This window comes from Corylus avellana, chromosome 9 (genome assembly GCF_965113065.1).
Source record: "Corylus avellana chromosome 9, dhCorAvel1.hap1.2, whole genome shotgun sequence".
In the NCBI taxonomy this organism is placed as follows: Eukaryota; Viridiplantae; Streptophyta; class Magnoliopsida; order Fagales; family Betulaceae; genus Corylus; species Corylus avellana.
Genome location: NC_142498.1, coordinates 12,119,245 through 12,137,914, shown reverse-complemented (window position 1 = coordinate 12,137,914; position 18,670 = coordinate 12,119,245). Strand labels below are relative to the sequence as shown.

General features: G+C 36.4%; 1 protein-coding gene across 1 annotated transcript; it reads left to right on the top strand.

The window, feature by feature from the left end:
• Positions 1-7,316: 7,316 nt before the first annotated feature.
• On the top strand, positions 7,317-12,789 carry LOC132191134 (early nodulin-93). Its single transcript, XM_059606148.2, has 4 exons — positions 7,317-7,627; positions 10,745-10,806; positions 11,943-12,018; positions 12,404-12,789. The coding sequence occupies exons 1-4, from the start codon at positions 7,516-7,518 to the stop codon at positions 12,499-12,501; spliced, it is 348 nt and encodes a 115-aa protein (XP_059462131.2). The 5' UTR covers positions 7,317-7,515; the 3' UTR covers positions 12,502-12,789.
• The last annotated feature ends 5,881 nt before the right edge of the window (positions 12,790-18,670 follow it).

Here is an 18,670-nt window from a genome sequence, read left to right as displayed (position 1 = left end):
TCCCGCTCACGACTCTATTCAAATTTTTTTTGGCATTTTCTGTATCTCATGCGGCTGGAGCGTCTCTCAGGACTCAGGATGATCCACAAAGAATTATGACTATCTTGACCTGCACGTGATGCACATTGGGATCATATATATTATATTATATATATATATATATTTTTTTTTTCTTTTTTTCTTTTTTTTTTACGTATATCTTTTTCTTTTGTTTCCCAACGTACAGAGCTCAAGTTCACAAAACAGAAATGAATAGAGCTTTAGCCTTTAAGGCAAAGATTTAAATTTTGAGAAAAATTATAGTTTATATTTGATTTGAATTTAATTATTGTATGTCTAATTTTAATAATATGTTGATTAGGTTTTTCCCAAATTTCAATAAAACTTAAAAACTTAAGAGCTAAATATGATCATTTTCTTTTTCTTTTTAATAAATTTTATGGTATAGGAGTGCTATATTAATTTCATCCCCTCAAGTTGTTTAAAAAAATAATTCATCCCCTCAAATATATTAAGTTAAATAAAAATAACTGGTTCTAAATTATATGGCTTTTCAGATGTTTTAAGATTTGTGAAAATTAAAATATTTATACTCTGGTAGTAAGTTGTTTGGTTTGGCTTTAAAAGTTGTAATATTTAGTATTTACAGCAGCAAAGCACTCATAACCCAAATCTATATCAATTTGATATCAGAGCTAAACACCGTTGTTTTTCATAACAGCAAAACGACCCCAACCCCACCATCATCTTAAGTTCTTAACCAACCCCATTTTTCATTTTTCCCCAATTAAGTCGACACCCACGTTTTGGTCTTCTTCCCCCACCCAACTCAAATTTCATTCAATCCTCCCGACGCCAACAAAATCCATCCTTTAGTTTTTTTTGTTCTTTTACTCCACCAAGACAACAAGCACGTTTTTTTGTTCAACCCAGCCACCAATTCACAAACACCAACAAACCAAGGCCAATCTTTGAGAAAACCTCCACCAACACACACCCATAAGCTTCACTCAAAAAACCAAAAACAAATCCACACCAGGTTATTTTTCCCAAAAAAATAAAAAAATCACGACAACCAGATTCCCATACCAGCCTTTCCTCCTTTTAGCCCAACCCAATCACCACAACACCCAACGTGTAACCCACTAGTTTTTTATTGAAAAAATTTCACTTTAGACTCCCAAAGTATCATACATTTCGAAAAGACTCTTTGAATTTTAAAAACTTTCAATTTGATGCTATATACTCCCATCTGTCAATTTTCAAATGTTAAATGTAATAAAATGACTATTATACCCCTGACTTTTTTATAAAATTTTAAATTTACCCTTATTTTCAAATTAAAATTTTTTTTAAAACAAATTATTATTAAAAAATCACAAGGTGGCCCACACCTTGTGACCCTTTTTTTTCTTCATTTTCTTTTTCTTTTTTTTTTTTAAAAAAAAAGGAAAATCGAAGGGTAATTTGGTATTTTTAGGGGTTTCTGTTAGGGTTTAATAGCAAAAACTGACGGAATGGCATAAATTGCATCAAATTGACAGTTCGAGGGGTGAAATTAAGAGTTTTTTAAATTTGAGGGGTCTTCTCAAAACACGTTGTAATTCAGGAGTTATTTGTGTAATTTCCCCTTTTTTATTTATTTAAAAAAAAAAATCTTTGTTTTGTTGTTTCTTTGGTCAACCGGACAACCGAGAGCATATAGAGCAATTGGCAGAAGCACCACAAAACAACTTGCCCGCAATGGTGAGACAAGATTGTGGTCACAATAGAAAGATTATGAGACTCAATTTGTCTATTGTGTTCGTAAGTTTTCTTTGGTTTAAAATTTCGACTCATGTATTTTTCATCCCAAACTCAAGGCAATCGACTCGCAATTGTAGTGCTCCAGGTAATTTCTATGTTGTGTTTAGGTTAATTAGTTAGCAATATTGTCCAGTTCATTAAGGATTGTTAGGAGTAAAATTTTTGGATTTTAGGGTTTTGGCCGAACGTTCGCAGGGGTAATCATCGAACGTTCACTTTGGAACCCTATAAGTATTGGGTAATAGTACACCAAACATTTGCTATGGGACCATTGAATATTCATTGATCAAATTATGGACCATTGGGTAGTGACCAAATGTTCGACCAGCAACTCGACAACCACTATGCAACAATACCCGAACGTTCGCCCATAAGTACATCAAACGTTTGCTGACCTACAAACCTATCCTAACAGTGCCCTCAACTTTTCCAACTCTATAAATACCCCATTTCATGCTCTTCTAAGCTTCATTCTTCCCTCTAAGCCATAAAGAATATTTGCTTGAGTGTTTTGTGAGTTGTGAGAAGGAGAAGGAGAAGGAAGGCTTTTTTAGAGGTTCTTGCTCTAGAGTCTAGAGAGGTAATTTCCTTATCTTGGCTTATTCTTTACCTAGTTGTTACTCTCAAAGAACACAACATATTTCTTACCAATGACTAATAATAGCAAAGAGACTCTGGGATCTTAGAACACTCACAATGGGCTCTTTATATTTAGTTTTTCTCTAAAATTTAACAAAACTCATGAAAACACCAATTTAACAAGCTTCATTCTCTACTTTATATTTAACTCTTGTAATAGATGTTCCCTATATACTAAAAGCCAAAAAGCTAAAGTTATATAATTTTTTAAGCTTATTTTTTACCCTTCTCTCTTTTAATTGATTTAAAACTAATTAAATAATAATATTTAACTAAAGTAGAGAAATGTATAAAGAGTTTGATATTTTACTCATTTTAAAAGTGTCTCTCTAAAATTGATAAAGTGATTTTTTCTCCTAAAATTTGGCTTTTATTTTAGGAGTTCATTGTGAATGCTCTTACTTGGCTCTTTAAATCTTAAACTTTTGTTCTTGGTGAATTAACACAAGAACTATTAATTCTCATAGTGTTTTTGAAAATTTATTATCAATGGAAACTTGATGAGTAATATGAGAGCTTAGGCTCTTTTCTATTTATAAGCTTAATAGGCTAGTAGATGTTGAGAAATAATCAATGTGGGGCAAGTGGTAGTTCTAATTAAATTAGAACTAGGAGAAGCTAATCCTAGCTTCACTGAGATTGAGGTGGAGGACTAGGGTTGAGAAACCTTAGCCTCCACTTCTCCTTAAAGTGACACATGGGGCCGGGGATATTTTCCCTGGCCTCATGCTTCTCCCTAGGGATTTGGGCCTTAGGTTTTATTCAACCCAATCCCTTCAATTACCAACTTAAATGGCCAGGAAATTTTTCCTGGGCTTATATGTTCCACTTGATCCTTAGACTTATGGATTTTATCCCAATCCCAATTCTCCAATATATGTACCACTGCATTATATCTCTCTAACCCATGTTTTAAATAAATAAAACAAGCACGGCAATAAATAAGAAAACTTAACTTTAGTTAAATTACATTAGTTTTGTGAGGGACCTAAAGGGAAAAATTATTATTGGTTTAAATATATCTGTAATCATGTCTCCCTGACATTGGTTACGCAACAGTATTTTAATCACAAATAATTTCACTAAATAATTATGACTGCACTTCAATAAATATTTTTGATTAAACAATCAATCCCTTTGACTTACTTAATGTTGACTTATGATCACTTCATGAAATATTCTATTGCAAAATTAAGGTTAATGATATTGCTACTTAAATCTCTACCTCTTTATCCTTGAGTAATTGATTTTACGTTATTCTCATACTTGTAAAAGCATGTGTATATATTTTGGTATGCCAACCAAAATGCCCCTGGTCAAGGACTCTGAGAATAATATCTATAAAATCTATCTCAATAAGAAATTTATTGTCTCTTTGTTCTTCAACAAAGGATTTGGATTCCCTCTTGAAAAAGGCTTTCCCACAATGCTACATGTAATTTCCTAACACACTGGAATTGTTGACCATATATTTGATTTAATCCTTTGGTGTATCAAAGCTATCTAAATCTACAATCTTCTGAGGATTTAGAATCAAAGTCGTAAATAGTTTTTTAAGGAGTTATTATTTTTCCTTATAGACAATATCTTGTAGAAAGACAATTCATTGGTCCGTTCAATGTCTTAGGGTCATAGCATCTACACATCAATCTGAAGTATCCGCTTCACTTGAACAAGGTAGATCACTGAAATTCAATGTATAACAGTCTTACTTAAAATGAAATGCCCAATTCCATTTACCAACTGCAAACTTTCTATATTTAAGATACAAGAATTATGGACTAAGGCCTTGTATGATAACCATGTTACTCATACCTATAGCCATATTTAATGTAATCTTAGGACCTTTCACATACGTAATAAATATGATGAAATTTGATAATAAGTATGTAAAAGATATTTTATATGCCATATACTCAAATCATTTAATTAGTGAATATAACATATAATTATTATAAACATTTGATATGTTAACATAGATATAAAATCATTGAAATTTAGAGCACAATTCCCAACATATGTGTACTTTTCCCTTCATTTAAATAAATACTTGGGTAAATAGAAGAGGAAGTTTTAGACACACTACAAAAAAAAGATGGTTACTAACGTGGCAAATAGTAACCAAATTTTGCTACGTAAAAAATTATTGACGTGCCACTTTTGGCACGTCAACAATTTTATTTTATTTTTTTGATGTGTTGAATATGACACGTCAATATTTATTGACGTGTTACATTCAACACGTCAGTATTTCTTGACGTGTCAATATTTGACACATTAGGAAATTTAAATTCAATTTAATTTTTTAAAATTTTATTTAAATAACTTAATATTTAAATATTTATTGACGTGCTAAAATTAAACATGTCAATATTTCTTAATTTTTTTTTTTAATATCAGGTTTATATATATATATATATATATATATATATATATATATATATATTTCTGAGTGCTAAAACTAGCATGTCAAAACAAAAAAATAGCAAGACATTTAACTTTAATTTTCCCTATTCTTTCCCTCTTTTATTATTTATTCTTTCCACCAGAACTTCTTTTCTTATTTAATTCCAGATCTTCTTTCCCTCTCTCAATCTCCCTCTTCTCTCTGCTCTGGCTTGGTTGGCTACGTGGAAGGAGAAGGATCGTTTGTGGTTCCATGACCCACCTGATGTTATTTATGGAATTATTGTAGCAAAGCAACTAGCTTGCAACCCTGATTCATTTTTTGCTGAGTATTAATAAAGATACCACGTCTTTTGATCAAAAAAAGCAAAAGCTCTTCTCTCTCAATCTTTTTGCATGGCAGTAGAGCTAGAAGAAAAGCAGAAGAAGAAGAAGAAGAAGAAGAAGAAGAAGAGAAGTAGAAGAAAAAAAAAAGGAGAAGAGAAGAAGAAGAATAGAAGATAAGAAGATTTTTGGGTTTTTGAAGATTTGTTGGGTTTGACGTTTGGGTTTTTGATTTTTCAGGTTGATTTTTTGATTTTTTTTGATTTTTTGGGTTTGGGTTTTTGAAAATGGAGGAAAGAAGAGAGGGAGAGAGATGGGGGGGGAGTAACGAAAATGGAGAAAAGAAGAGAAAATGGAGAAAAGAAGAGAGGGAGAGAGCTGGGGCAGAAGTGGGGGGAGTAACGAAAATGGAGAAAAGAAGAGAAAATGGAGAAAATGGAGAAAAGAAGAGAGGGAGAGAGCTAGGGCAGAGCTTGGGGAGTAACGAAAATGGAGAAAAGAAGAGATGAGGGAGAGAACTAGGGGAGAAAGGACGTACATGGTGGTGAAAATAATTAAAAATATATATATTATTTTAATTGAAAAATAATTTAAATTAATAAATTTTTTAATTGAAAAAAAAAATCCAGAAAAAATTTTAAAAAAGAAAAATTATTATTTTTTAATAATTTTTAAATTATTGACGTGCCAATTTTGACACGTCAGGAAATTTTCTGACGTGTCAAAATTTGACACATCAGAAAAAATTTTGACGTGTCAAAAAGTGACACGTTAGAAATTTTTTCTGACGTGCCAATTTTGACACGTTAGAAAATTCTGACGTGTTACATCTGATAGGTCAGAAATTTTTCGTTTCTAACACCCAAAATTTTAACGCCTGACACACATAAAAAAAGCCCTGTCAGGAAAACTTTCTGACGTGTCAAACCCCTTGACACATCAGAAAAGCCATGTCAGCAAAATATTCATTTTTTGTAGTGACACCAGGAGTTCTTTCTCTATAGACCCTCCTCTCTTTGCTAGGGTTTCATCTCCGGTCCTCCTCCCCTCTCCCTCTTCTGCCTCCTCCCTCCCCTCCCATTGCCCTCTTTCGCTTAGCGAGCTAGCCTATTTACCTGATGCCCCTAGCTCTTTAGGCGATTTTTTTTCCTTTTCCTTCCTCTCCGCCTCTTCCCCCTCCTTTGGTTCCTAGTTGTTTTTGTTTCTTCCTGTATTTGCTTTTTTTTTTTTTTTTTCCTGCTTGTTTAGGTACACTTTGTGGGTGATGCTCTTGGGATTCACTCAAACTTGCCCCTCCATTTGAGTGCGCCGCCGATCTCTTCTGCGTGCTCCACCGCCCACAGTCCTTTACTAGGCCTTTTCTCACGCCCCCACCACAATGAGCTTCCAACGCTCCTTCTGTTTTCGGTTTTCAGCGAGCACGCGATTGGCTCTTTTTTCTGGCTGCTGTCATCCTTTTGGTGTGCTTTTTATATTGTTTATTTCCCTGTAATTTTGTCATGCTTTCATTTTTTTTTGTTTGTTTTTTTCTGTCTTGTTTTGTTTCCCTGTAATCGTTTTTGTTTTTGCTTATAATAATGCTCGGTTCTTTCTCTCAATTTGCCCGCTTGATACCCTTCGGGTTTGTTGCTTTGGTCCAAACCTTTGGGTTGTGGATGTGAATATTATTCTGGCTTGAGGAGGATGAGCTTGACTTGGAGTTCTCTACCCTCAATGCTGAGTAATAAAAGTTACCTATACATTGGTTTAAGTCTATTTGGCGCATATTTGCTGTTTAATTTGAAAATTAGTCATAAGTTAGCGGATTTTATTTGAGTCTGAAATGTAATACGTCATCTTTAACGCTTGTAACCTCGTAACTTCGGCTATGGTTACTTCAGAGCTTTTGCTCTATGTTATTTGAGTTTTATGCTCGTTTATTAATGAATGAGATACCTATCAAAAAAATTAATGAATGAGACTAAACTGATTTTTTTTTTTTTTTAAAAAAGACGATTTAAAAAAGAAAAAAAAAAAGCTTAAAGACAATTTAATTAAAACAAAAATCTTAAATAAAGATCAATACAATAATAACTGACCGGTAGTTGCAAAAAAAGAAAAAAAGTAAAAGACGAGGATAAGCAAATCCAAAACGACATTGAAAGAGAGGAAACGCTGGCAGTGGTAGGCGCACCCAAAGCAGGTTCGTCTATATTTCCGAAACTACTCCATATAAATACAAATGCAGCCATCGACCGAAGCCAACAAATTCAAAGCCAATTCAAAATCGGTCACAAATTACAAATAATACACGACTCTCTCTCTACAATCTCAAGCTTGAGAACTGAAAGTAACAGAATAATGGGAATTCCATCGGAAATGAGGGACTTGTGGGTGAAGAAAAGAAAGGGCTTCGTGATTGCTTCTCCTCTTGAAGATCAGAAGATCCTGAACGCCAGAAATTGCACTCGAGGTTCGACTAATCCGGGCTCAGTTTTATCTAATTTTGTGTCTCTTTTCTTAGTTTATCAATGCCCTGTTTGGTTGCCGAGAATCGGAAAATTTGAGTTTGAACTTTTTTGGAGTGGAGCTTTTGAATTATAGGGTAAGTTTTATTCTATATTTTTGGTTGTTTAGCTGATGGTCTGATTAATTGTTTAATTGTTGATTAAGGCGGCTCGGTTTTGTTGGAATAATATATATATATATATTTTTTTTCTTTTTCTTTTTCAAGTGCTCGGTTTGGTTGGTGAGAAATGGTAGAAAAAGGAACGGAAATTTAAGGTTTTAAATCTCTGGAAACTCGGTATCAGCTTGTCGGATTATCTTATGTGCTCTTTTTGGTTCCAGTCAGGGTCTGTTTGGTGGCTTGGAAAAAGGTAGGAGTAGAAAAGTAATTAGAGGTTATTTTATTAATCTTGATTCGTATCTTTTGGGATCTGAAAATAGGGGGAAAAGGTCTAATCAATAAACTTGATACAGCTACTTGGTTAAGTTGAGGTAAACATATGTTAACTAGTTTATACATTTATATGTTCCTCAGTTTTCACAAAACCAGTTAGAGGGTCAATTTCCTTTTATAGGCTAGTGAATTCAACTGGAAATGCGCGTGTACCCTTGCTTGTTTGTGTGCTAGTGTGAGAAAAAATAAGTCAACCATCTAACAGCTGTATCTAGGTTTAGTTGAGTGGAAACTCTCGTTTCTTGCATTCTAATTAATGAAATTTTTGGAATCGTAAATTTTGATTTGGGATATTTACGCTTTCCTCACAAAATACCAGCTCATTTGCAATCCTCCTTTGAACTTTAGATCTCATCACTTGGCTCCCTCGTTCAAAATTTATGCAACACATGAACTGTTTGTTCTTCTGAATTATGTGAAATGTCTAAACAAGCCTTGAGTAGTGGAAATTTAAATAGGAAAAGCTGATGCAGAGGTAGTTGAAGGCACTGCCTGAGACGGGCAAGTCAATGGTGAACTTGCTGCACATTTTTCTTTCATGATTCTTTGCTTTCATAGTTATCCGTTTACATAGGCTGACTGGTCAACAATTGAGAAAATCCATTTAAATCTCCGACATTGGTGTGCATTCTTGGTTGTGGAACTTATACTAACAAGCAGCACTGATTTGTTATACCCACCAATCATGACATGTTTCAGAAACTTTGAGTCCTATGTATTGGATTTTTAAAAGAAATAATTGTGCCCTTCCCACCCCTGGGAGAGGTCAAACAAGCCATTTACAAAATTTACTACATATCCATGAGCAATACAAGATTGGGGAATTGGGTGTTTGAAGAAATCCATGAGAGAGCTGGGGAATGAGGAGGGTGAGGGATTGCGCTGATTTGGAAGTGATTGATGAACGAGGTGTCCATGAAAGGGCTTGTCTTTGCAGTAGGGCCATGCAGTTGAGAGGAGGGTCTTCTAGGAGCTTAATGGGGAGAGAGTCTTCAAGGGTTTCTGCAAGTTGGAGGACAAAGGGCTCAAAAAAAGTTGGGGAGGGTTGGGGTTAGACTCTGTGAAAAATGCTTAACGACTCAAAAAACTTGTTTATCACAATTTATGCGGAATTAATAATATGAAGCAATAAACAATCAATCACCAAAATATATACAAACAATCAATCAATCAATCAGACACAAGAATTTTGGTGACGAAGAAAAAACCTTTTAGAAAACACTCTAAAAGTAAAACCTTTCAAATGCAGCCAAACCCAGGAAATCTCTATCTAAAGATTATTCAGAGATTATAGACCTTAGGAACACTTACAACCATCGTCTCCTTGCTCACAATTTTTTTCAACGTGATTCTTCTTTACCGGATCCTTCCGATAAACTTCTCAATGAAGCGCACAATGAAACTAACAAAATTCCTTTACGAGGAATAATAAGGCTTACAACAATTGATCACTCAAGCACAGCTTCTTACGAACTTTAGGGTTTTAAAATTTGTACATCTCTCTCTATAAAGATGTATATATACTCCCAACAAAACCCTAGACCTGACACACTTAAAATCACGTTTTGGGGCGTAAAACTTACGGGGTGTTCGGACAGGTTAATGGGCTGTCTGGACATGGCCTTGCGGAGCAGAAACAGAGTTTTTGGAACTGTTGTTCGGATAGGGGGAGGGCCTGTCCGGAAAGGGCCTGCAAAGGGTGAAAATCAGCAATCATCAGCAATCTGGAAATTCCGTTGGTCCTTGATCAGCAGCTTCGATTGATGGGTGTTTGTGGTCCAATTGAGCTGAAACTTTGAAGGGACGTTCATGACACATGAATCTACATTATGAATGGTGAAAATTTGATTCTGAGCATTCTATATCAGTGTTTAAGCCCGTGGACAGTAGCCTTTGCATTTTGGAACCGAATTAAGCCAACAAAAATACTAACACTCTGGTTTTGATTCTAGCTTGGGAGCTTTGGTGGGTGTTGAGACTGGTGGGAATGTTGGCTTTGAAGGCTAAAGCAGTCATGGTGGTGGTGTCTGTAATCTAATCAGACTGGCATGATCATAGAGGTTGAACATAAAATCCCATCAACACTGACATCTTCGTCAGCACCAGCCGCATAGCCCTCCTTTATGCCGGCCTGGCTGTCATCCTCTCCTTTGCCATTGATGGTCTCTTCACCCTCCTTTCCGCCTTCTACTACACTGAGTTCACTGTTTAATTCCCCGTCACTGGCAGTGCCTTCAGCTACCACCATGTCACCTTCGTTTCGTTTATATTTCTAGTTATTTCTCAGGAGTAGTTTAATCATTTCACAAAGTAAATAAGCACATAAATTGCTTTTTTCTCTCAATCAATGCTCCATTTCGATGGAGAGTGGACATTGAAGCAAATTTTAATAAGATCTGAAGTTTAAAGGAGAGGGTTCTAAATGGGGTGGTAGTTTGGAAAAGAAAAGTGGAACTTACCTTTTTAATTTCTTCCTCTATTGCCTTGACATGTAGTCATTGTTTACATGATCATTTGTTGTTGTTGTTTTTTTTTTTTGTTTGTTTGAGTATTGATACATCTGAAAGTTTACTCAATATTGTCATGAAAATGACTCACATTACTTAAGCATATATGCATAATATGCAGATGGTGTTCGTGCCGGATTCAAGTCAGCTTCGATTGCATGCGTTGCCAGCGCTATACCAACAGTATGTGATAGTCATTATTTTACTCTCATTTGGGACTAATTAAAAATATTGTGCTGGACTATTTCTTCGTTGTTAATTTATTATCTTTCCTGTTTTTGGAGGTCATATTTGTTGAAAACGAGGTTATAGGCACACCTGTATCATTTGGGACAAATGAATCAAAGATTTTAGTATATGTAGTAGATGATCATCAACAGAGGTTTTATTTGGCAAGGGCTTAACGGTTTTCATTTTCTTTCTTATACATGAGCTGGTCAAAATTTGTAATACAATATCCTGCCAGCATGTCTTCTTCAAAGGCAAACCCACCTTGTCAGTTGGGTATTTACTTCATTTGTGGTAACCTGAAGAACCAATTTGGCTTGAATTGAGATATTAACAGGCTTCAGGATATTAAGCATGCTGTCTTAGTTGAGTTAGTTGGAGATCTTATTGACTGACACTAACTGCCTGCTGCAAAAACTAAAAGGGACTTGATGGGGTATGTGAGTGTCTTAGTTGCTAAGCAATGAGACTTCATAAGGTTCAACCATTAGAAAATATAAAGAAAGAAAGAGGGGGGGGGGGGGGGGGGGGGGGTGGGGTGTGTGGTGGAGAAAGGCCCTGAATTGTCAGCTGGAGGTGCAAAGTGGTGTTCAAGGAGCTTTAACTTCCATTTGGTAGATTTCTATGAACTCAATGAAAGTGGACCAATGACAGATATCCTGTGTTTGGTTGCCTTGAGGAATTGTTTTTTATTATAGTTCATCTACCATATGCTTGAACAAAGACCCTAGTTTTGATATTTGTTGAGCTCTTGTTTCCTCACGTGAATAAGTTAACTGGCAATCATTGAAACGCATTGTCCTGTGGCGGGATAATGTGGTATGTGGTGTGGGAACTAATCAAAGTGGGAAATTATTGAAGCACATGACAAACCAACTGCACGTTATCTGTTAATTATAGTAATGATGGTGGTGGGTGGTGATGACAAAGATGTCCATATGCTAAGAATTTACTGTTAAAGTCTCAATTTAATGATTATTTCCTTGGTTCTTGTTTAGCTTGCACATTCTATTCCATCCCCTACATGCAGATTGTGGTTTCTTTTTCTTGTGTTTTTTTGTTTAATTGACGTCTCTTGTTCATGTTCTTAGTTGGTTGCAGTTCGTGTGTTTCCTTGGGCAAAGGCAAACCTCAATTATACTGCTCAGGCACTTATTATATCTGCTGGTATGATAATTTCATACAAATTTTACTAAGTTATAATGCTGGGTTTGAACATAGCATTTTAGTTATGGGGTATTTAGCAACCACAGAAGAGTTCTAAAAATAAACTTTTTTGGGATCAGTGAAATTGAGGTTTTTCTTGTCTGAAGAAGTTTAAAGAAAGTGTAGTATCTTTTAAGTTTTGTACTCTGTCTCTCTCTCTCACACACACACACACACACACACACACACACACACACACATGCACATGATCCCCGAAACCTCTTCCCAAGTTTTCTCGCATTTTTATTTATTCCTGTTGTGCCAATTTACTTGTAACTGAATGCGCCAAACCTATTTCCTCTTGAAATTTGAGTCTTAACTGTGTAACTTTATGATTGGGAAACAGCATCGGTTGCAGCATACTTCATCACTGCTGACAAAACGATATTAGCGTGTGCAAGAAGAAATTCCCAGCTTGAAAACGCCTTGAGAAGCCAGACATGATGCACTGCAATTCTAAGTTACAGTGATATGTGTATAACCTAAAGTCTTGTATTGGCACATCATGTTGTCGCTTCGTAAGATGTGCCTTTTTTGGTTTCTCTTAATTTTCTGAGCATGATGGTCAATGTCTACTGATCTTAAATAGCTGCAGTTTATGACCCATTTTATCCGAGTTGAATATGGGATTACTCTGCAGTGATTTTATGCTGCATTTCTAGAGTTGTAAAATCTGGGCCAGACTTGGCATTGTGCAGTGAGTTTTCTCTTTTTCTTTTTGGTGAGCTATCTCCTGGAATCAAAATAATAAATAACAGCACATGCAATTGTTAGGGGGAAAAAGTGCATTATGTTAAATGTGTTTTTTCTCTGTTTGTTTCCTGGCAAAATGCAATTAGAAGATAAGGGAAGACATTAATTGTGCTTGTAGTAACGGAATCCCTACTTTGTTTTGACTGTGATTTCCAAAACAGAAGTATACAAAATGGTAGATTCTTGAATTTTATTATACATAATTCCTTTTAGTGCTTGGAATGCCGTTCATATGATATAGTTTTTCATATAAAATGTAAACAGCTCCTCTGCTCGTGGGGTTTTGTGAAGTTTTCCATTCTTTTAAACATTTATTTGTAAAGAAGTTGCCTCATTAGAATTTTTTTTTTCTTCTTATTTTTGTGCCAGGCAACCTCGATTTTCGAAATCAGACAGTATTTTCTATTTTCTTTTCAACAATTTTGTCCAATGATCATTCAAATCGTAACATACGCAATGAGTTTTCTAACCACACAATTTTGACTCAAATGGAAGCATCCAATAGTTATTAAAAATTAATGATCTAATTTCTGAAAATAGTATGCACTTCTGTTAAGGATTTCCTTGATTATAATATTTTAAAGTCAGAGATGGGACCAGGATGTTTATTTAGGGGGACTGAATGTAAAATTGTAAAATAAAATTCTCCTTACTCTTTAGGTTTTTTGCTGGGCTAGTAATTTTGACACGACCCGCGAACCTGACAGGTATTGGGTTTGGGTCTTAATCGGGTCTAACCCATTAAGACCTGATTAATTTTGTGTCTGGCGGGTCTACTCGGTTTCTATTAGAGTCTGGCGGGTCGACCTGCTAGACCCGTTTTAAAATAAATTAAAAAAAAAGTAAAAAAAATCTCCTAACTATATTATAAATGGACTATCTAATATATATAGAGTTGAAAATTGCTAATTTTGTGAATCTGTTGATCTAGGCCTCTTCTTTTTGATAATGAATGTGTGGATTTGAAGTGTAAGTGCGCAAAATAGGCATATACTGAGCTTGTATTACATTGTAATGATCCTAAGCCACATGATATATACCGAATTAGCTATGTTACCATTTATCATAAGATGAGTACGCATTAGACACATCTAAGTGATACCCAAAAAGAATAGTCAAAATTAGGCTATGTATATTTGCTTAACATAGTCCACACCATCCTACTACACACTTGAGGTCATCAAGAATTTGAATTGGTGACCACTCTGTTGTATATTGAATGTGCACACTAAGACTATATAAGTGACAAAAAATTAACAATTTGTTATAAATTGACAATGTTATTGGTATTACTATTATTACTTTTTTTTTAATAAAATTTTAGGGTTTAGAGCTTTTTAAACGGGTTGGGTCGTGTTGGGTTATCTATTAAGAACACGTCGGGTCGGGTCGGGTCAACCCGATATGACCTGGTTATTTTAAATGGGTTAAACGGGTCGTGTCGAGTTACCCAGCTATTTTTCGTGTTATAATCGTGTCAGACCCGCTAACCCATTTAGTTAAACGGGTCATGTTAGTGTATAGGTTAATCGGGTCGCGGGTCTTTACGGATCGTGTCAGGTACTTGTTTTGCCAGCCTTAGTTTTTTGTGAATGACAAAACTCCAGCATTTGTTCAGAACTAAACAAATTAGGCTTCATTTGTTTCAACATAAAATGTTTTCCGTTGGAAAATGATTGCTTGAAAAATATTTTTTGGTGTTTGGCATGTACGAAAATCACAATTATATATATATATATATATATATATATATATATATTTTCATTCAATTATATTAAACTCTAAATTATAAAAAATGTCCCGACCAGGTCTCGAAGGTGTCCTCAGTGAGTCCCAGCAGATCCTGACCAAGTCCTAGCGATGTCCTAATAGGGTCCCGGTGAGGTCCCGGCGACATTCTAGTGGGGTATGTCGATTTGAGAATGAGATGCTCAAACTTGAAAAATGATTTACGGTTTTCAAAAATGAAAACCATTTTTCAAAAATTAAAGAAGAATATTCGGTCAAACGAAAAATGTTTTTTGTCAACTATTATTTTAGATCGCACCAAATAGTTGAAAATACAGAAAACATTTTTCGAAAATCATTTTACAAAACAAAATGAGCCTTAGAGTGGAATTCATGGAAAGTGAGAGAAACTGGTCCTTTTTGTGTCACAAAAGGAACTGGATTCAGACTACTAGTGGCCTTACCTTCATTATTTGGAAGGTATTGGGAGGAGAAATCTATGAGCTGTTAACAATGCTCAACAACTCATAGGATTGGAAGTAGGGGCGGAACCAAAAGTTTGAGCGAGGGGGGACCCAAAAAAAAAAAAAAATTTAAGGAGAAAAAAAATTATTTTTTAAGGGTCTACCTCATAAAAAATATAAGTTTAGATCGATTTTTAAATTTTTGGGGAACCTAAGTCCCTAATCCTTGTGCTAAGTTTGCCCCTAAAATAAATTTGGTTCATATGAGAAAGAGGAAATAGAAAGTTTTTTTATTTTTTATTTTTTATTTTTATTTAATTTTTTTTACTATAAAACTTGTAAGGTGTGAAAAATAAGCTTTTCCCTCTTAACTAGCTATTTTCCTATTACCGGTAATAAAATAAAATAAACAAGAAAGCTCAAGTTACTTCTCTTTTCACAATGCACAAATCTTTTCACACTGCACAAGAAGTGCAGCCTTGTGCAGTGTGAAAAGCTGCGCATCTTATGAAAAAGGATTGCAATTTCTTTTCTTATTTGACTTTTGAATATCGTTTTACTTCTTTGTACACCGTAAAAGCTACATTCTTTAACTTTGAGGAGACGAAATATTAATATGAAGGGACAAAAAGTGAAATATGAAGGGTAACAGTAGACTTTTGAAGGAATTTTTAAAAAAATTGTCCCCCCAACTATAAACGTAGGTCCGCCCCAAATTGGAAGGTACTGGGATACCCATATGAGATAATAATTTCAATCAAGGAAGCGGCAACAACTATGCTTGATTCAGCCAGGGAGAAATTTTAGGTGATGGTTGTTGATGCATAGTTTTTCGAGTGGTGACGTGGCACGCCTTCTGGGAGGTGTTGGGAGTTTCGAGGATGCATCAGGCTACACACAAAACGAATAATAGGATTAGAGTCCCCGATGGTGTCCCAACGGGGAAGCTCCGATGCCTAAGTTCCGATGCCTAAGTTAGTGTTTTGAGGGAAGAGTGTATAAGCAATCAAAGTTTTAGAACCATAATTGTGCTTACCTTTGGTTTAGGTTGAGACTTGTATTTATAGGCATAGAGTAGAGTTCGTTCCCTGATCCCTCAATATCGGTTTTGCAATTATTTGAGAAGGATAGGGTTTGTTTGCCACCTTATGATCTTAGTAACCCAAGATCTCGGGATAAGCGGCAAGGCTTCTGTTTGAGTTAGATAACCTTTTGAATTTGAGTGGTTATCAATTATCCCATTTGTATAAGGAGAATTGATAACATAGATAGCTGTCTACATTGTAGAGAGCCTTTTCAAATGTGGGATAAGATCACCTTTTTAAGTTGAATATGTAGATATCCTCTGTTGTGAAATGAATGGTCTACCCTCGGCTCTTGACTTTTTTGCTCCTGAGGAGTTGAGTCTCGGACTCAATATCCGAGACCTCCTCGGTGTTCGAAACCTCCTCGAAAAAGCTGTCCAAGGCCTTGTCGGGTCTGGTGACTTGCTAGAATCGGGTTTGGGATCCGTTGGGCCTTATGAAGCTGATCCATGACCCAATAGTTACCCCCTAATTTCCTAGTCTAAAAGATTATGAAAATTTCGTGTTCATAAATGGATCAGCCTTTTGAGGCCTGACTCTTTTGAAGTGAAATCCGAGGCCTCTAAGGTGGGAGATTTGAATTTCAAATTTTGGCGGGAAATTTTCCTCCAATTTTTTGCCGAGTTGGTTGGTATGACTGAGGACTAGTCGGTTTTCCACGTGTCAGCGTCTGTGTGGATGTACTTTCGGTTGTCGGTTGTCAGCTGTCACACGTGACTCACAGAGGCGCATTTTTCTCACCTCATTTATTGCGCATGTTTTCGAGGCACCTCTTAGGGCTACGTGTTTTCATCCTCAACGTTTCTTCAACTGACACTGACTGTCCATCTGGCCTACTCAAGGTTATAAAATACTCTTCTTTTCTTTGCACCCAGCCCTTTTGAAGAAAAAAATTTCTTGCTCTCTTTCCTCTCGGCGAAATCTCGAATCTCACTATGTCTTAAGACGAAGGATCAGAATCAGACTGTGGTTTGGGTAAGACCTACCCAGCCTTATGGAGGCCAGATCTGACCAAAGAAGATGAGCGTAGAATCATTTTGGATTGTTATATCCCAAAATCGGTGAAGCTCCGTTTTGATGATGAAAGGAAGGGTGCAATAGTAGATGCCGAAAGACACGAGGTCTGTCTTTATGAGGATATGTTCTGAGCAGGTCTCAAATTGCCTTTTTCAAGGGTTGTCTGTGAGCTCCTGGGCTGTCTGAATGTGGCTCCGCATCAACTGGTTCCTAACACCTGGAGGCTGTTTTTCGCTTGTGTCGCCATTTGGCCCATGGCTCTCGAAGAAGAGCATCGTCTTACAGTCCCGGAGTTCTTATAGATGTACCGAATCCAAAAGAATCCCAATGGCGATGGTTTGTACAACTTTCAGACAAGAAGAGGGAAATTCATCCAGATGGACAAGACCTTTACAAGCAACAATGGATGGAAGAAGAAATATTTCTTCGCGCAGGAGCAGTGGGTATTCGCTCCTAGAGAGAAGGCAGAGGGATCGAGAGTACCTCGGGAAATGACCGTCCCTCTCTTGGGCCTTCACAAGGAGATCTGCCTTTCTGAGGAGGAAATGGCTCGTGTAAACAAGGTATTGGCCTGGGCCCAGAAATAGGAATAGGCTATGACCTATAAGAAGTTGGTCACGACGGCTAGGCTGAATAGCTGTTTGTATGCCACCAAGGATGGCGCTGGGGGGTCAAGGAAGAGACCAACTCTGGCAGTCATAGATTTGAGTCCTTTGGCGGCCAACACCAGAGGCACCACCACCCAAAAGCCCATTGTGGAGAAGGGCAAGGGAAAGGTGGACGAACCTCAGGCAAAGAAGGCTCTGAAGCTGCTTGATGAGCCTGAGGTACCTGAAGTCCCTCAACTGAAAAAGGAGGAGAGTAGTGAAGGGCAAGAAACCTGCTGCTCAGGTTGATAAGGGGAAGTCCCTCTTTGTTGATCTCTTGGTCTCACAAAGAGGAGTCAATCCAGAGCCTAATGTGGCTCCAGTAACTGCATACGAGGCTCTTCTTCTTAATAAACCCATTGCCGCCACTCCCTTGGCGGCAACTTCGATGAATCCTTTTAGTGTTGCTCCCACTACCACTATCCCGATAGAGTCGGCATCCCTCGTGCACTCAGATCCCAATATTCAGCAACTTTTAAAGGAGGCAGATCAATTTCTGGACTTGGATAGCTCGGTTAGTGGTGTGCTGTCACAGGCAACCAAAAATAAAATCTATACTTCTAAAAATACATGTAGTAGTGTGAGTAAGGGTTGTTCCCACGGAGAGTATTTAGCCTAGTTTTATGCTACGTGAACAAGGATGGGGGGGGGGGGGGGGGGTTTTGAGTATAACGAAAACAATTTTAAAAAGTATCGAAATCAATCAAAAGAACAAACATTGGTCTAAGTCAACATCCACCATCGGAATTTTACAATTGATCATCGATGCAACTATATATCAATTCATACTTTGAATATTCTCCGTTGAAACTATTTTCCTATCTCTCCTTAGTCCCAGTTAATCAGAAAACAAGCGATCTAATTAACCTTAACTACTAAACAACCCAAGACAAGCGCTAAAGGTTTAATCTAGTAGCAG